The sequence below is a fragment of the Taeniopygia guttata genome, chromosome 1 (genome assembly GCF_048771995.1).
Source record: "Taeniopygia guttata chromosome 1, bTaeGut7.mat, whole genome shotgun sequence".
Lineage (NCBI taxonomy): Eukaryota > Metazoa > Chordata > Aves > Passeriformes > Estrildidae > Taeniopygia > Taeniopygia guttata.
The window spans coordinates 36,129,244-36,143,820 of record NC_133024.1 but is presented as its reverse complement, the minus strand read 5'-3'; the positions used below and the strand labels follow the sequence as shown (position 1 = coordinate 36,143,820).

Sequence of the window (14,577 nt, the reverse complement as noted above, 5' to 3'; positions counted from 1 at the left end):
TTGCACAGAGGTTACCCTCTCCAAGAGTGAAAACAATTTGGAGTTTGGACAGCAAAAGTCCTCAATCATAGCCCCTTTTTACCTTGTGTAGCTATTTCTGAACACAACTATGGAAGATTTGTATATTAAGAGGACTATTAATAGCATGATGGAACAAACTATCCACCTTCAATCAAACTCTATAAATACCTCTCTGTGAACTTGACATCCTATAGAATATACACATCACTGTAACATGCTTTATTCTCCAAACATTTAGGTTTCTTGCTAAATTAAGAAACGTCACGAATATACAAACCAGTCAAAGATGCTTTGAAGCTTTTTTATTAATTATTAATAAATGCTTTTAACTGGATGACTGCTCAGCACTATCAAACTTCTTCAAGCAATCTGTCAGACTTACCCTATTTTTGGTGTAACGAGCTCTGCCTGATGCAATTCCCAGTCGCTGGAAGTAAGCTTCAAAATCACTGCCTGACCCCAGTTTATTTATTCTGCATGCAGAAAAGACAACATCTTAGTGAGAGCACTTACTGAACAGTATGGTAGTAATGTATGCAAAATGCAGATTTTTAAGAGAAATTGAGGTCAGTTCTTCTGAAGGGCACATCAGGGACACTAGCAAGATCAGAGATTAGATGAATGGCAAGCTTAATTACTTAACTGATTTTATTCCAACACTCTGATTCAGTATCCAATATTGCTAGGAAGATCTTTTAATTGTAGCAATCCTAATTACGGCAGCGATGACATTAAAAATACAAACACTTTATGCACAGGAGCCATAAAATTGCATCAGGCATGTCTCTGCCGTCTTAAAACATCAATCATCTATTTCCAAACTAATAGGAATTGGGCAGCAGTATGTGTAAAGACAGATGTGTTTGTGTACTTGGCACACTCCGCAGCAGAATCCAAGAGCGATAAATGATTCCCTGCGCGAAAGGCGCGGGCGGCGCTCGGCACCTGCGGGCGGCCGCTGCCATCTGATGGGGAGCTGCGGCGTGGCAGGGCAAGGGAACGGCACTAGACAGACCTAGCGTTCCAAGTATTTTCAAATATTTACGTTTGAAGTTAAGCATTAGGTTTATATGTCTGGCCTGATGAATAATTACTGTTTCTTAACTACAAAAAAAAAGAAAAAAAAAAAATTCTGTTTCAGCTGAAGTTACTGTACAATTCTGCAGGGAACTATGTGCATCGACTAAGAAAGATCAAATCTGGCAGCTTTTTCAAAAGGAAGAAATCTCAGTGAGCCTGATGAATCCCGAAACTCAGCAGAGCCAGAAACATGCAGAAGACTTTTGTCAAATCACAAAAAGGTGCAGTTCTGTTTACCTTATGTCAGTAACACCACACTGTGAATAAGATTTAGCCTGAGTCACAGGTAGAAAAAATGTTTTGGAGTTGTAATATGAAGTGTTAATACATTCATATATAGATTTGTAATGTAATACATTTACATTCATTGTATAAACAAGGAATAATTATCCCAAGTTTTTTAATTACTGCTTTTTAATTACTGCTCTAGGCAGCTTCTTTCAACTGTTTGCTTATCCTAATAATTTTGATTTTATCTTATCTTATCTACTAGGTGACTAAACTATGTTTTGAACTCTTTCCCCACCCTTTTTTTAAATGCTTTTCAAATTGCTTTTCTACTAATAAAAGGGTCTTTAGAAAGTGTGAGATTTCATAATGTCAACATAATTAAATAAAAATAATAAAATTTTATTTTACTATAAAACATATTGCTAGAGAGTCACCTTGTGCTTGTATTGCTGCCATAAATAGAACATCTAAAACAATTCTGGTGATTAGCCATGCCATGATATGATTAAAATATTGGGGTAAAAAACCCTGAAACATAATAATAACTTACCTGGGATAGCTATTATTTTCAGGTGCGGGATCTTTCTCAAGCCAGCTCTCATAAAGAGATTTATTTTCATAACCCTCATCAGGGCTTAAAATCTGGAGAGGGAAATATTATAATCTCATTGGAAGTACCTCTAACTCGATTCATTATCAAAGGAGATCTTTGCAGCTCCCTGCTTTGTTCTTAACCAGCAGTGTTGCTGCATGCAGGGAAGTGAATATTGACATTTGTTACACACATTTATGCATTCCCAAGCAACGAAAGCATCTCACAGGCACTTGGAACCAACCACAGACAGTAGGAAAGAGCAGGATAAAAGGATGCTACCTGGAGCTCATCTGCTACAGGGGGAATGTGTGTGTACACACAAGAGCATACATACTATGGGACTCCTCCAGAAACTAGGAGGAGTTTCTTCCAGAAACTAGCAGTTCCAAGGGGACTCAACAAAGCCTGGAGAATCATTGTGCAGGACACTGGATGTATATATGTAGGTCTCACCCTTACCACAAAAAAAAACAACCAAAAAAAACCCCACCAAAAGCTCTGTAACCAGGATGGAAAAGATAAGTATTAGTGCTGTCATCATGCTGCCAGCAAAACTGTGAAAGAGTGCAAGATAAGTTGACCAAAGCTCTTAGAAAATCTGTGGCAGAGTAGAAATAAATCAGGACTCCAACCCTGGTCTCCAACTACGCTTAAACAACCTTTAATAGACAAGGTCCTTTAAGTATAAGATTGGTTATGATGTGAAAAGGATTGGAATTTTGGTTTTTTCCAAAATACAAAGCATAAATGTTCATGGACACTTACATAGTCCCACCATGTTGCTGAGACTTAAATTCGGCCTTGAAAAACAGCGACTACAAATTGAAATTGCAAAGAGTTCTGACCTCTGAGATTCTGTCAGCAGCTAGCAAGAAAATAACAACTCTGTGAAATAACTGCTTGGCTGCTGTCATTTTCAGGGTACTCTGGTCAAGTCCTAGGGCTTAAGTGAAAACTGCACATTAATAAGAGCAAGCTGAACTCTGACATATGGGAGCAAAAACATTCTATGCTCTGGCAAAGATATTATTCTAACAGCTCTGGTCATGTAAAACAACATTGGTCAGCTTTTTCATACAACACTGAGAGCACAGTAAAACATAATATTTGCCCTGACTTAGATCCAAATCTAGGATCAGCATAAACTTCCTGCTAACTCAAGAGAAGACGAGGAGTTCTTTAAGTATAAATGCAAAACAAGCGCTTATAATCACAGGGGAATTGAACTATTGCAGACACCATTTGGTGGTGACCAAATGTCTAAACCCTGGCAGTAAAGCAGGGCCAAAAACACAGTCAACAGCTCAGTGTCTCATCTACATGCTGGATCACACTGAAATGCAGAACTCCCTGAAAGAAAGCACTTCATGTGCACACTACACATCTTTCTGGTGAGAGTTGGCTCACTAAAAAACAAGAAGAGCAAAGAATGTTTGGATGTTGGACACCTTACTATGAACAGAAATAACGTTCCTTTGGACAGGCATAATCAGGCTGCCAGGTTTTCTAGTGTTTACACCACGCTTCTACTGTTAAAAGCTAAAATAACAGTGAATATGACATTTATTTTTACAAGTCAGTCTCAAGTACTTTGCATGGTACTTTAGTGGAAGTTTTCTACTCAAACCAGCAACAGCTGAATAGTTGACTTAAGATCAAAAACTTGGTACTATTTTTAGCCCAGAGCACTTATTTTGTAACTTAGTTAATCTTTTGCAATAACATGTCTTCTTGAGTTAGCAGCTTACTGCAGACAGAAAGTAAATTATTTTATCAATGGCCCTGCAACACTAAGGACATGAAAATTTTTATAGACAAAAAAGAATGCACTTCAATATGCTGAGTATCAGAGCTAATATTTGAGCAGCACAATTTCTTCCCTCTGCAAGAATGACAGATTAAGATAGAAAGAACTGATAGGAAAATAAAATGTACGAAAGAAAAGAAATTCATGGGAATAGCATAGATAAACTTCCCCAGACCTAAACCATGGCATTTCAGGTGGTAAAAATGTACTTTGTTTGAAAATAACTTAGGATGAATGCATCTAGCAGGATGGGAGATTGGTACCTGGAGTCATCCTACCAGGTGCCATTACAGGGCAGATTTTTACACTGGACCAAGTGACCTTAGTTCCCCTAATATCAGAGGGGGAAATAATTTGAGTTTGGTACATACTAAGGTAGACAACCACATTTGGTCAAACAAATCTCATCCTAAAGGCACCAATTTCTACCCAATGCCTTTACGGGGAACCTGTGTTGCTTAAGTCAGACAGAGCTGTCTGCTGTTAATTGTGACAAATCCTCATCTGAGGATGGTGGCAATGACTCATGGCAGGAGCCTAATCTGGCTAACTCATGGAAAATAGAGTTCCATCCTTTAATGGATCACAACCTTTCAGCCTTATGGTAATGTATCCTGAGAGGTGAAAGTAAAGGAGTCATGGTTAAACCACTTGAAACAATGAAAATCCATACATCAGACCTGTTAAAAAACCTTCTTAATCCTTTAATATTTATCACATATTTCACGGGCTCAGTGAGATATGGAGGAGATTCGGGGGAACAGACAGAGAAAATGGTAGCCAGACAATGTCAAAAATATTTCTCTTCAATGTTTATAACTTTAGAGAATTTATCTTGCTCAAGCATTTTATTATTATTTTTATTATTGTATTATTATATCAAGCTATTATTATTATTTTTACTGTATATTGCAAATAAGATTCCACTTATTTCAGTGACACATCCTCTTAAGAATATTGAGGATTGTGAGCATGGACTGTGTACTGCTGATGGGATGTTTTGCTATTGATTTTGGTGGGATCAAGATTCTTCTGGCACAGCAATTAAAAAAAACCTGGTATTATTCAATAGTCCAATTTTATAAAATAAACTTGGAGTCTTACTTATTCTTAGAAAGGCAAAAAAATAGATGGATTCTGTACCTCTTTTGTCAGATTATACACCAGTTTGTAGAGAAGAGGGGAACAGTCAACTCTTAATGTGTAGTTACCTGAAAATAAAACAAAAACATGGAAATTTTCCCTTCATATACTAGTGGCATTATCTTCTTAATGGATTAAAGCCTTCAGTTCTTTCTTAGATAAACTTTTTGACTAAGGCAAGAATTTAGATCTTGCCTTGGAATATATACACAGAAATAGACTGCATGGTCTCACTTTGTAAGCTACTGCCACTACAAGGCAATAATGTATTGGTTACAGTACATCCACAGTGATGTAATTAAGCCTTCCCATAGCTCTAAAGTATTCCTAATAATCCCTCATTAGCCACAAGCTCTTGTCACTCATACACTTCCCAAAGTTTTGTTGAACAGAAGGCAGAAAGGAAGATGATGGAAAAATAATATTAATGATGTTTCCAAGGAGAATCTGTATGTGAAAACTGGAAATTCAAGCCACAAAAGTGCTCAAAACAATTACTTGTTTTGCTTCTTTTCATTGCTATAGGACAATAAATAGAAATAATTTGCTGTCTAAAAAGTGGTATAAGAAGTGCTGTGGAGAACTTATGATGATAAACATAACAATTTTCATAGTACATGGATGCTATGAGTCTACAGGGGATTTTACTGCTCAGGTGAGAGATGTACAAGATACTTAAACCAGTGCACTGAACATGGTGTTCTTTTCCTTATTACACTCTTATTTTTCAGTTGTTTTGCTTTCACATTTTCTTTAATGCAAAAAGCAAGAGACATGTTTGAATAATCAAGATTTAGAAGAAAATTCTTAAGGCAGCAGCATGTTGGCTGCAAACCAACTAAAAAATATGCGTTACAATCCATGGTGAGAATATGAAGCAGTTGTAAAACTATTATTTCATTTGTGAGATTTTCTAGGTGTGAAATTCTGCTCTACTTTTTACACAGCATGTAGGCAGCATAAATGAAGGAACAGCTCTAACCCTCCTTATTCCCCAGCTCTAACTGAGCATTTAGAAACTAGGTCTGGCTTTTCTTTCTTTCCAATCCTTTTGTGACAGACAAAATTTTAGCTGACAGGAATAAAAAGAGTTCCTAAATATGCCTATAGATATCCTATTTATTCACACACAGGAAGTCTAAATAAGTTGTATTTGACATGGGAAGAGTAGTGCCCAGAGTAACTGAGGTTATGATGCAGAGCTTCACAGCACCCTTCTGACTATTATTTCAGCACTGAAAACAGTAAAAAAGGTCATTCTGTAATAAAGCACAGCATAATTTAAAAAGGATTTTGTGATATAGATCATAGTGTTAGGCCCTCTCAAAAAAAAAGGCCAGTTTCTAAGCAGCATTCCTGAATGACATATTCTTCTCATAATCTGAAGGACACAGTAAATTTGATAGTGATGGATAAGGTTTTTTTGTGAAATACTTTTCAGTGTTTATTTTTTTAAAAAGTCCTGCTGTAATAAATATATAATCCCCTGCTCCTGGCAATCAACAAAGGTGATCACACTGGCTCAAAGCACTAAAGCATCTCCCACCCCACAAAGTGTAAGCCTGATGTCTTACCATCATAATAATTTATTGTCTCAAAAGATTATAATTCCACAGGGAAAGGAGCTGGAGCTGTGACCAGAACAAGGAGCAGACTGTCATATATTAAAACTACAATTGTAAATTAAAGTTAATGTAGTTAAGAGACAGTTTAACATACAGAATGCTCAGTTCATTAGCACAGAATAATAAACTCCTCCAGAGGAGGCACATTCTGGACTCAGACTAGTGGACTGCAGCTCATGGATGGCACCACTTGCAAAAGAAAGCAACATGAAAACTTAAATTGTTCTTTCTCTCCTCTTAATTAGGTGTTTGCTACACTTATTCTGCACACTTATCTCATGCAGTAAACAATTCACAGAAAATGAATAAAAATTGCACCTGTAAAGTCAGGAAAAGTTAAAATAAAAGACCCACCTTCTATAGAAGAATCTGCGTTGATATAAGCGACTGCCCGTTCCTGAAGGACTTTGGCATTTTCCTAGGGTTGCAAATGTATAATTCTTATTTTCAATTAGTGGCATTTAGTCAAAAGCATGTCAAGTGCATTGTTTTTTAGAGCATTACCATTGAGATCTCAGTCAGGATAATTACTACTGTGTACCTTACTAATTATATTGTTTGAGGATGGGCAAATTCATTACTCCTTTCTGGGACTTAATTTGTTGTGGAAAGCATCCACAAAATGTAGGTGCTGCCTGCTGCATCACACAAGAGCAAGATGGAGCAGGAAAATTACCAAATAGAATTGTAACACAGTAAAATAAGGCTATTACATGCATTTTAGCTCTGCACTTCTGGACTTTCTGAACATGCAACATGTGACTGAGGTCAGCCAGAATTCCTCCATGCTTTTAATCCCTAGTTTTCCATATGGCTCCCAGCACTGAATACAATTTTAACACTGATAAACTGAGCACTTCTGCCATCTACAATCTTCCATTTCAAAAAGGGATAAGTAAAAAAACACTGACATTTTCTACTAAAATGCAGTTGATTGACGATTTTGAGACCACTAAGCATTGCTTTCATGCTAAATAAATGTATATAGACATCTTGTTTATTTTTCGCAAACTGGTAATTATGTTTGAAATTGATATTCTAATCAGTAAGTGGTATTTCATGAGATTTTGGCTTTGTGGGAGATATTTTAATTAGGTTAGCAATTGTTACTTAATTAATTCAATTTATAAACTAACTAATAATTTTGAAGTCATGTGAACTAAAAATTTAATTGGTGATTGATAATTAAATTAATATCTTAAAAAAAAACAGGAGAGGAGATCCTGCAAAAGAATATGATGGGAAGGAGCAAGACTGTACTTGCCTATATGGGGCCTTGTATATATGCAAAATAATATTTGCAGCATAAATAAATTCCTGTTTATGAGCAATGGAGATCGTCTGTGTAGAAAAAGGATGTTGCCACAGTTGAATTCTTTCTGTTACACAGAAGATGGTGAATATCATGGGTTAATTTTCCTCGAGATTTAATACATGACAGATCTGGCAGCTGCAGAGAAGAGGAATGTAAGCTGTGAGGAATGTCTCTAGAGAAACTGAATCTAACTTATGTATAAAAGAGTAGTAATGCACACCACCAAGATGAAGCAAGGAAAAAATAATATTAAAAGACATGTTCAAATATGAACTGTGCTTACAATTTTCTGAACTTATACAGATGCCATTTCATGAAATAATGAATGATAGATTACTAGATACCAAATTATTACACAAAACCCATTAGAGAACAGCAGTAGCAATATTTAACAAATAGAACATAAGAAAACTCCCTAATTTATTAATGACTTGTTCAAGAGAAATTGATCTTTTAAGTATAATTTTTTTCATATTCCTCCTAAAGAAAACAATTGTGTGGTTTTTTTCTTGACAGCAGCTATCTATATGCAGAGATACACAGACAAAGAAATCACAAGTAAGGTTTTACATAAAACATATTTTTGCCACCAGTGGAGTTCAGGAGTTCAGGTGGGATGAAAATTTAATGCCAACTATTTAAAATTTCTCAGTAAATTATTTAAAATAATTTAAGTTACTTTTTCTTCATGTTTCATAAACCAGCAGTAAGATGAAGACATTTTTATAGCTGGAAGCCAAACAGTTTACGGTGAAAATAATAGTGCAAATCTGAAGAAATAGAAATCTCAGCTTTGTTAACGGAAGGGTGATGGAATCCCCTTGATGTTTGGAAACATTTTTCTGGGTTTGTTACCTCCTCTGACATGTGCCATTTTGCTATGTAATTTTGTGATTTGCTGAGTTACATGCCAATAAACTAAACCAAAAAGATTTTTTTTTATTTTATAAATTCTGAAAGCTCTATCCACACAGCTAAATATTAAACTGTAAATAAAATTCTCATAGAAGAATAAGACAACACATTTCTGTTAAACTATTCAGTACTAATAAATTGATATAGTTTAGCAGAAATGTGTTTCATCAGGCAATTTTCTTCCTGCTCTATTTTTTATTTGGATTTTACAGACAAAGCAATGAAAACTCTGTTAAGACCTATATTTCTTATTGAGGTTGAACAAATCCACTAAGGACTGAACATGCCCAACAGGAAAAGGAAGATATAAGTATTCAGAACCTCACTTCTAAATTTCCCAACATTCTTTCCTCAGACAGGAAAAGGAAGATAAAAATAACATGCCCAATAGGAAAAGGAAGATAAAAATACCCAGAACCTTACTTCTGAATTTTCCAACATTCTTCCCTCAGACAGGTATATAGTCAGGGATCCTCCTACAGAATTAAGTTACTGTCCTGCTCCTGAGACTCTACAATGCTGGAATTCACAGGAATTTTGATCTATTCACTCACAGATTCTTTCATTTGCCCAGTAGGACTGACTTTCATACAAAGGCTTGGCATGCTTATGGATCAGAGAGGTTCAGGATCTGAACTTGAAATTATAGAAACTAAGGAATTTCTCAATAGAAAGTTAGACCAATCTGGGTTAAATAAAATGCTATCATTCTGTTAAATGACAAGATAGATTTCCACACAGAGATCATTGTGGGATATTAAATTTGAATCAAAGTAGATTTTTAAATCTTAGAAGAGTTTAGTGCACTTATGTTGTAAGAAGCTAGGTAGGTAAGTAATTTATATAAATACATGAGTGCCTCACAACACCTGAAGGAGTCTGTTGTGCTCCAGTTTTACCACGGAGTTTTTGATTGCAGTTTAGGAATAGATCCTGGGTACTGCAGTCACCTGCAACACACTTTCAAGTTTTGCTTTGCTTTACACGGCTTTTTATTTACCTCAGCCCACTCTGTGGAACCCAATAATCCAAATTCTTCTGCATCCCAGCTAGCAAAAATAATAGTTCGCCTAGGTCTCCAACCTGCAATTACATAGTTAAACTTGAAAATTTGAGTTATACTTTAAAAGTCTACTGACCATAATTAATTGAAATTGCTTTAAAAACAGAACTTAACTGATATAACAGTAAAAAAAATCCTCTGTAAAATCATTAGAGGAACATATTATTGCAGAGGCATTTCTTCTTAATACAGTATTTTCATTCTGCACAGCTAAGAGGGTACCATTACACTCACGAGGGAATAATTCAGCCAACTAGCATGCAATGCCACATATGCATCTCTTCAATGAACCTACAACTTTCATAATGAGAAATAAAACTTTCTGTAGAGGCGAAAAGTTAAATCAATACAACAGCTTATGGAAGCACTGATCCTCAAAGCTGCTGTTTTCCATATCCATAATTTTACATCTGTAATAAATAAGTTACCTTCCATCTTAATTTTACCGAAACTCCTTACAATTTCTTGCAGAACAGCGGCACCAGAGGTTGGATCAATACCACCAAACACCCAAGAGTCTCTATGACCACCTAAAATAATAGATCTGTCTGGAAACAAACATACAGTATCAATTAATAATTAAAAATGCACTTGGATTGCCTGTTATTTCCTTTGACTGCATCTTTACTTGTATGAAATCAAATATGAAGTTCAATACCAGTGCTACAAGTTTATTTTTTAAGGGAATCTGCAATCATTCACTTACTCTACTAAAGTCTGCAACTATAGAAAATAAATATTTAATAAATATTTTTCCATCTAAAAGTCTTTGTTGTGTATGACCTGCTACAATAGTATAATGTATCAATAATATATCAATAGTATAATGTTAATGTCCCAAACCATCACTAGCTTTCTGTAATTTGAATTACGTTAATTTTTGCGAAGGCAAAATATATTACTGATGTAAGGGAAAGCCTACTGTAAAGTGACAGGCATTATAAAAAAACATCCTCCAATGTCTATCACTGTGTATTAAAGGGAATGCTATTCTTGGGAATGCCAATAACAAATATTGGAAGGACAGAAAAACTACTAAAAATTTCTCAAGACTCTGTTATGTGGTTATCTAGAACACTTTAAGTTTCTTACAACACAAGTACAATTTCAAAAAATACAAAAGAAAAAAGGAATTAAAGTCATCAAGCACCTGATGCTCACCTGGTTCCAGAGCTCCTCTGAGGATGCCAATGACATTGTAAATTCGTGTTATTTTATTGTTTGTATGAACATGCATTCTGACTTTTCTGAAATGAAAGGGAGTGTGGAGTAACCATTTCTGATTAATAAGCCAATAAAAAGCCAATGCTAATAACACATATACCAGAGAGTTTGTGCTTCTGCCCTGCTTTGTGTTTTCAGCACTGATCCAATGTGTGTTCAGCACTGTCATGCTTTCTCAGAGACCCATTTTTTATTTCAGTTTAGCCTGCTGCTGATGCTGTAGAAAAAAGCCTACGAGCTGGGCCAGTCTACAAGTTTGCAAAGATTTACCAAATTTATAGAAATTTTTTTTATATGAACAAATCAGATAATTGTATACTAGAGGAATAAACTGAAAAACATGCACAGTAATTAAAAATACATCTACATGTTGACCAAAATTATAATTGTGGATATGCAGAGGCTTATAAAGAATACATTTTGGTTTCCTAGCACAGGTCCATGAAATAATATAGAACTTGGAGAAAAGGTCATTAGGAATATTTATTCAGGAATAAACTGAAATCTCTGTTTAGGACAGCAGAACTAAGTGAATAAGATTTGTCAGTCACAGAATCACAGAATGGTTTGGGTTGGCAGGGACCTTAAAGGTCATCTAGTTCTAACCTCCCTGTCATGAGCACAGAATCTTCCATTAGAGGTAGAAAACCCCCTACTAAAAGCAGGGTTTTTTTTTCCCTATCCCTCACCAGTAAAATCCACTTGTGAAATTTTATTAAAAAAAAGGTAATCCGAGTATTCCAAGAGATAAAGCTAACACAGTATTCAGCCCCCTTGAGCTGTGGAAGAAAAAAGCAGCAAACAATGGGGGTGTTTTGTGTCTGGCAAAACCACAGGAAATCCACATTTGAAGTTGTCTTTCCAGCAGCAAATCTGCATAGCTGTCAAAATCAAAACCTACTTCAGGACAGCCACTGGATCTTTGCCCAGAAAGTAACAGGAATGAGTGCCTTGAACGTGCGTTTATGTGCACACTTTCCATGTGCATGTGAGTTTTTACCTAGAATCAAAAGGTTCATTTTGATATGGAATTACTTTGAGACGGAAGTATGTGTAGAACTAATCCATATTTACAAAAAAAATTGTTACTCTACCAAGTAGGCAGCTGTTAAAAAGTACTCAAAAATACAAGTTGTGTGGAGGAATCATATTGTTTTCTCACTGTTGCTCTTCAGGATACTCCAAACAGCACTGTAATTATGCCAAATATGTTTTTTTATTTATTATTCCTACTTTACTAATTTTCAGTTAGTGTTAAAGCAGAGCAGAAAAGAATAATGATAAACGAAATCTCTATAAAATTCTGTATATATTCAGATATACTTTTGCTATGCAGGAGATGGAGTAGTGATGATGATACACCATTTTTACATGCTGTTCACTGAGGTCCACTAACAGTCCTCATTGAATAATACCTCTTGTAAACTGAAACTATTGTTATGTGGAAAAGTCACAGAATAGTGATCTGTAGCTTTATTGCAATTTATTGCCAAATGTCATTGTCATGTAGCCTGATCTTTTCATTTATAATCTTTTTCTAATGTAACTCATTTTCGAATTCTAATAATTATCTCCCAACGTAACCCTAGCAGAAGGAAGTAAATATCTCCAGAGTATCTCTAGATGTATTACTTCAGAGTCTTTTCCTCAGAGGGATTTTTTTTTTTCCAATATTGTATAAACAGGAAAGTCTTAAAACAGACCTTGTAGAAGAGTTGCCTGTGAATCCTGGCCCTATATTATAAGGCACATTGAGACTTCCCTTCCAGCTGCTGTCTGGAGCTGCAGGTCCTCCCATTGCACTGTGAAATGGAAACCAATACAAATGCAGTTCACCATTAGGATGAAACCTTAAATTATCTTAATAATTATTGCAGCAAAACCTAGGTGGTTTTACAAAATTCTTAAAAGCATTATTGCAAAAACAGAATGCTTTGAACTTTCCACATTTTCTGGAATGACTACATTACTACTACAATAATTACTACATTATTACTTCTAAATTACTTTCATTACTACAAAAGAGTAGCAAATGCAAGTAACAGCATAGATTTTACCATCTTAATATGAAAAATTTGTCTGCACATTTGTCAATACTGACTTCTGGAAAGGAGGACGGATGTATACTCACCGCAGCAATACTTCTGCATCGTGATATCCAATGGGATGAACTGGGATTTGGGGGATCCCCACACCTTCATTAGCTTTGTACCTGAAAGTGTACTCTGAGAAACCAGAAAAAAAATGTCAACTTTATGGCGTTCTTAGCCACTTTAACCAAACTGGAAACACTTCTGAACAGAGCAGCCACCAGCATGCATGATTCTTTTTAATTCTTACATCATTTCTCACACACTGCTTCTAGAAAACCAAACTGTAATGACAGAACAGCAAACCCAGTAATGCATCAGCACAGCAGTGTAAACTATGTCCCCTTGATGCAAGGCTAGATTTGCTGTCCCACCATGTTATACATGTTATATAACATCTCCTCCAAGCTGGCTCTGGGGAAACCAATCTGGTGTGTGAGGTGAAGATGGCACCTGTGCAGCTGCTTGACAAGGCTGCAGAGGACATCCACAGATGCATTTATCTGCATTGAAGACAGCCAGTGTCTCTCTGAGTCTGCTGGGCCTGACACACACAACCTCTCCTAGGTTTAGGTTGTCTTATGCCCCCAGCAGAGGCCACACAAGCCCATGAGCTTTCCAGATGCATCCCTGTATAGTCATCCCATAAGCATCCAGTACTGGCAAACATCTTAGTTTTGAAAGACTTCAGGGTGCTCTTATTTTTGCTACAGGAATTTTATTTCCATTAAAAAGTATTTTAAACTGTTTTTTCTGCCTGGAACTTATGATCAGCAAGTAGACATACCTCCAAAAAGCTATTAGTCCTCTTTGATAGCAAAGTATAACCTAGTATAAAGCAGTCCTCTTGAGAAACACAGATATTTTTAAATGGCTATAAATTCTCAGTCATTTTCTGCTGCTTCCCAGACTGTAAACCTATACATTCTGCTTTTTTAAGTGTCACAAGGCTGGGGATATACAACGAGTTTCATAGAAACTTTATTCCGCTGCCTGAAAGCAGTTAGAATGACACAGACAGAACTTAGCGTGTAATAGAAAATTTACTGTCAATAAGAATTTCAAGCAGCTTTTTTTTCTGTGCATCTGTACTGAAAAGAAATTAACTTCTAGTGCCGCACTTTCAACAGCAGTTTATAAAGTACTTGATGGCCCAGGCTACATACAGAATTTGCACTCACCTTTTGCAGGATAACCTGGCGTTAGAGGGTCCCCAGCTCCATTCAGATTTAAAACATTACCACGCTGGACTCCACCACCTGGAAGATTCCAGCCACCTGGATAAGCATCTACTCCTGGGGCACAGTAGTCAGCAGGGTCAGAGTAAAGTATGATCCCTTGGGCTCCTGCCAATATGGCATTTTTAACCTGCGAAATTATTTGGTTTTAAGATGCGGCTTTTTTTTTTTTTTTTTTTTTTTTAATGTAGCCATAAATACGAACATTGTGATTTACTTCAATGCAGGCA

At 36.0% G+C, this 14,577-nt stretch overlaps 1 protein-coding gene across 6 annotated transcripts in view; it reads right to left on the bottom strand.

Moving 5' to 3' along the window:
* The window catches only part of LOC100225953 (N-acetylated-alpha-linked acidic dipeptidase 2), a 29,841-nt gene that overhangs the window by 7,171 nt on the left and 8,093 nt on the right, over nucleotides 1-14,577 (bottom strand). For all 6 annotated transcript variants that reach the window (XR_005979887.2, XM_072926994.1, XM_030269205.4 and 3 more), the window contains 10 exons: nucleotides 14,291-14,477; nucleotides 13,151-13,244; nucleotides 12,723-12,821; nucleotides 10,957-11,042; nucleotides 10,224-10,343; nucleotides 9,733-9,815; nucleotides 6,857-6,920; nucleotides 4,878-4,945; nucleotides 1,883-1,974; nucleotides 404-494 (listed from right to left, as the gene is read on the bottom strand). Coding sequence is in view for 5 of the 6 variants with exons in the window: in XM_072926994.1 (XP_072783095.1) it covers nucleotides 404-494; nucleotides 1,883-1,974; nucleotides 4,878-4,945; nucleotides 6,857-6,920; nucleotides 9,733-9,815; nucleotides 10,224-10,343; nucleotides 10,957-11,042; nucleotides 12,723-12,821; nucleotides 13,151-13,244; nucleotides 14,291-14,477 (984 nt within the window). In the remaining variant the exon portion in view is untranslated. The remainder of the gene's footprint in view (nucleotides 1-403; nucleotides 495-1,882; nucleotides 1,975-4,877; nucleotides 4,946-6,856; nucleotides 6,921-9,732; nucleotides 9,816-10,223; nucleotides 10,344-10,956; nucleotides 11,043-12,722; nucleotides 12,822-13,150; nucleotides 13,245-14,290; nucleotides 14,478-14,577) is intronic.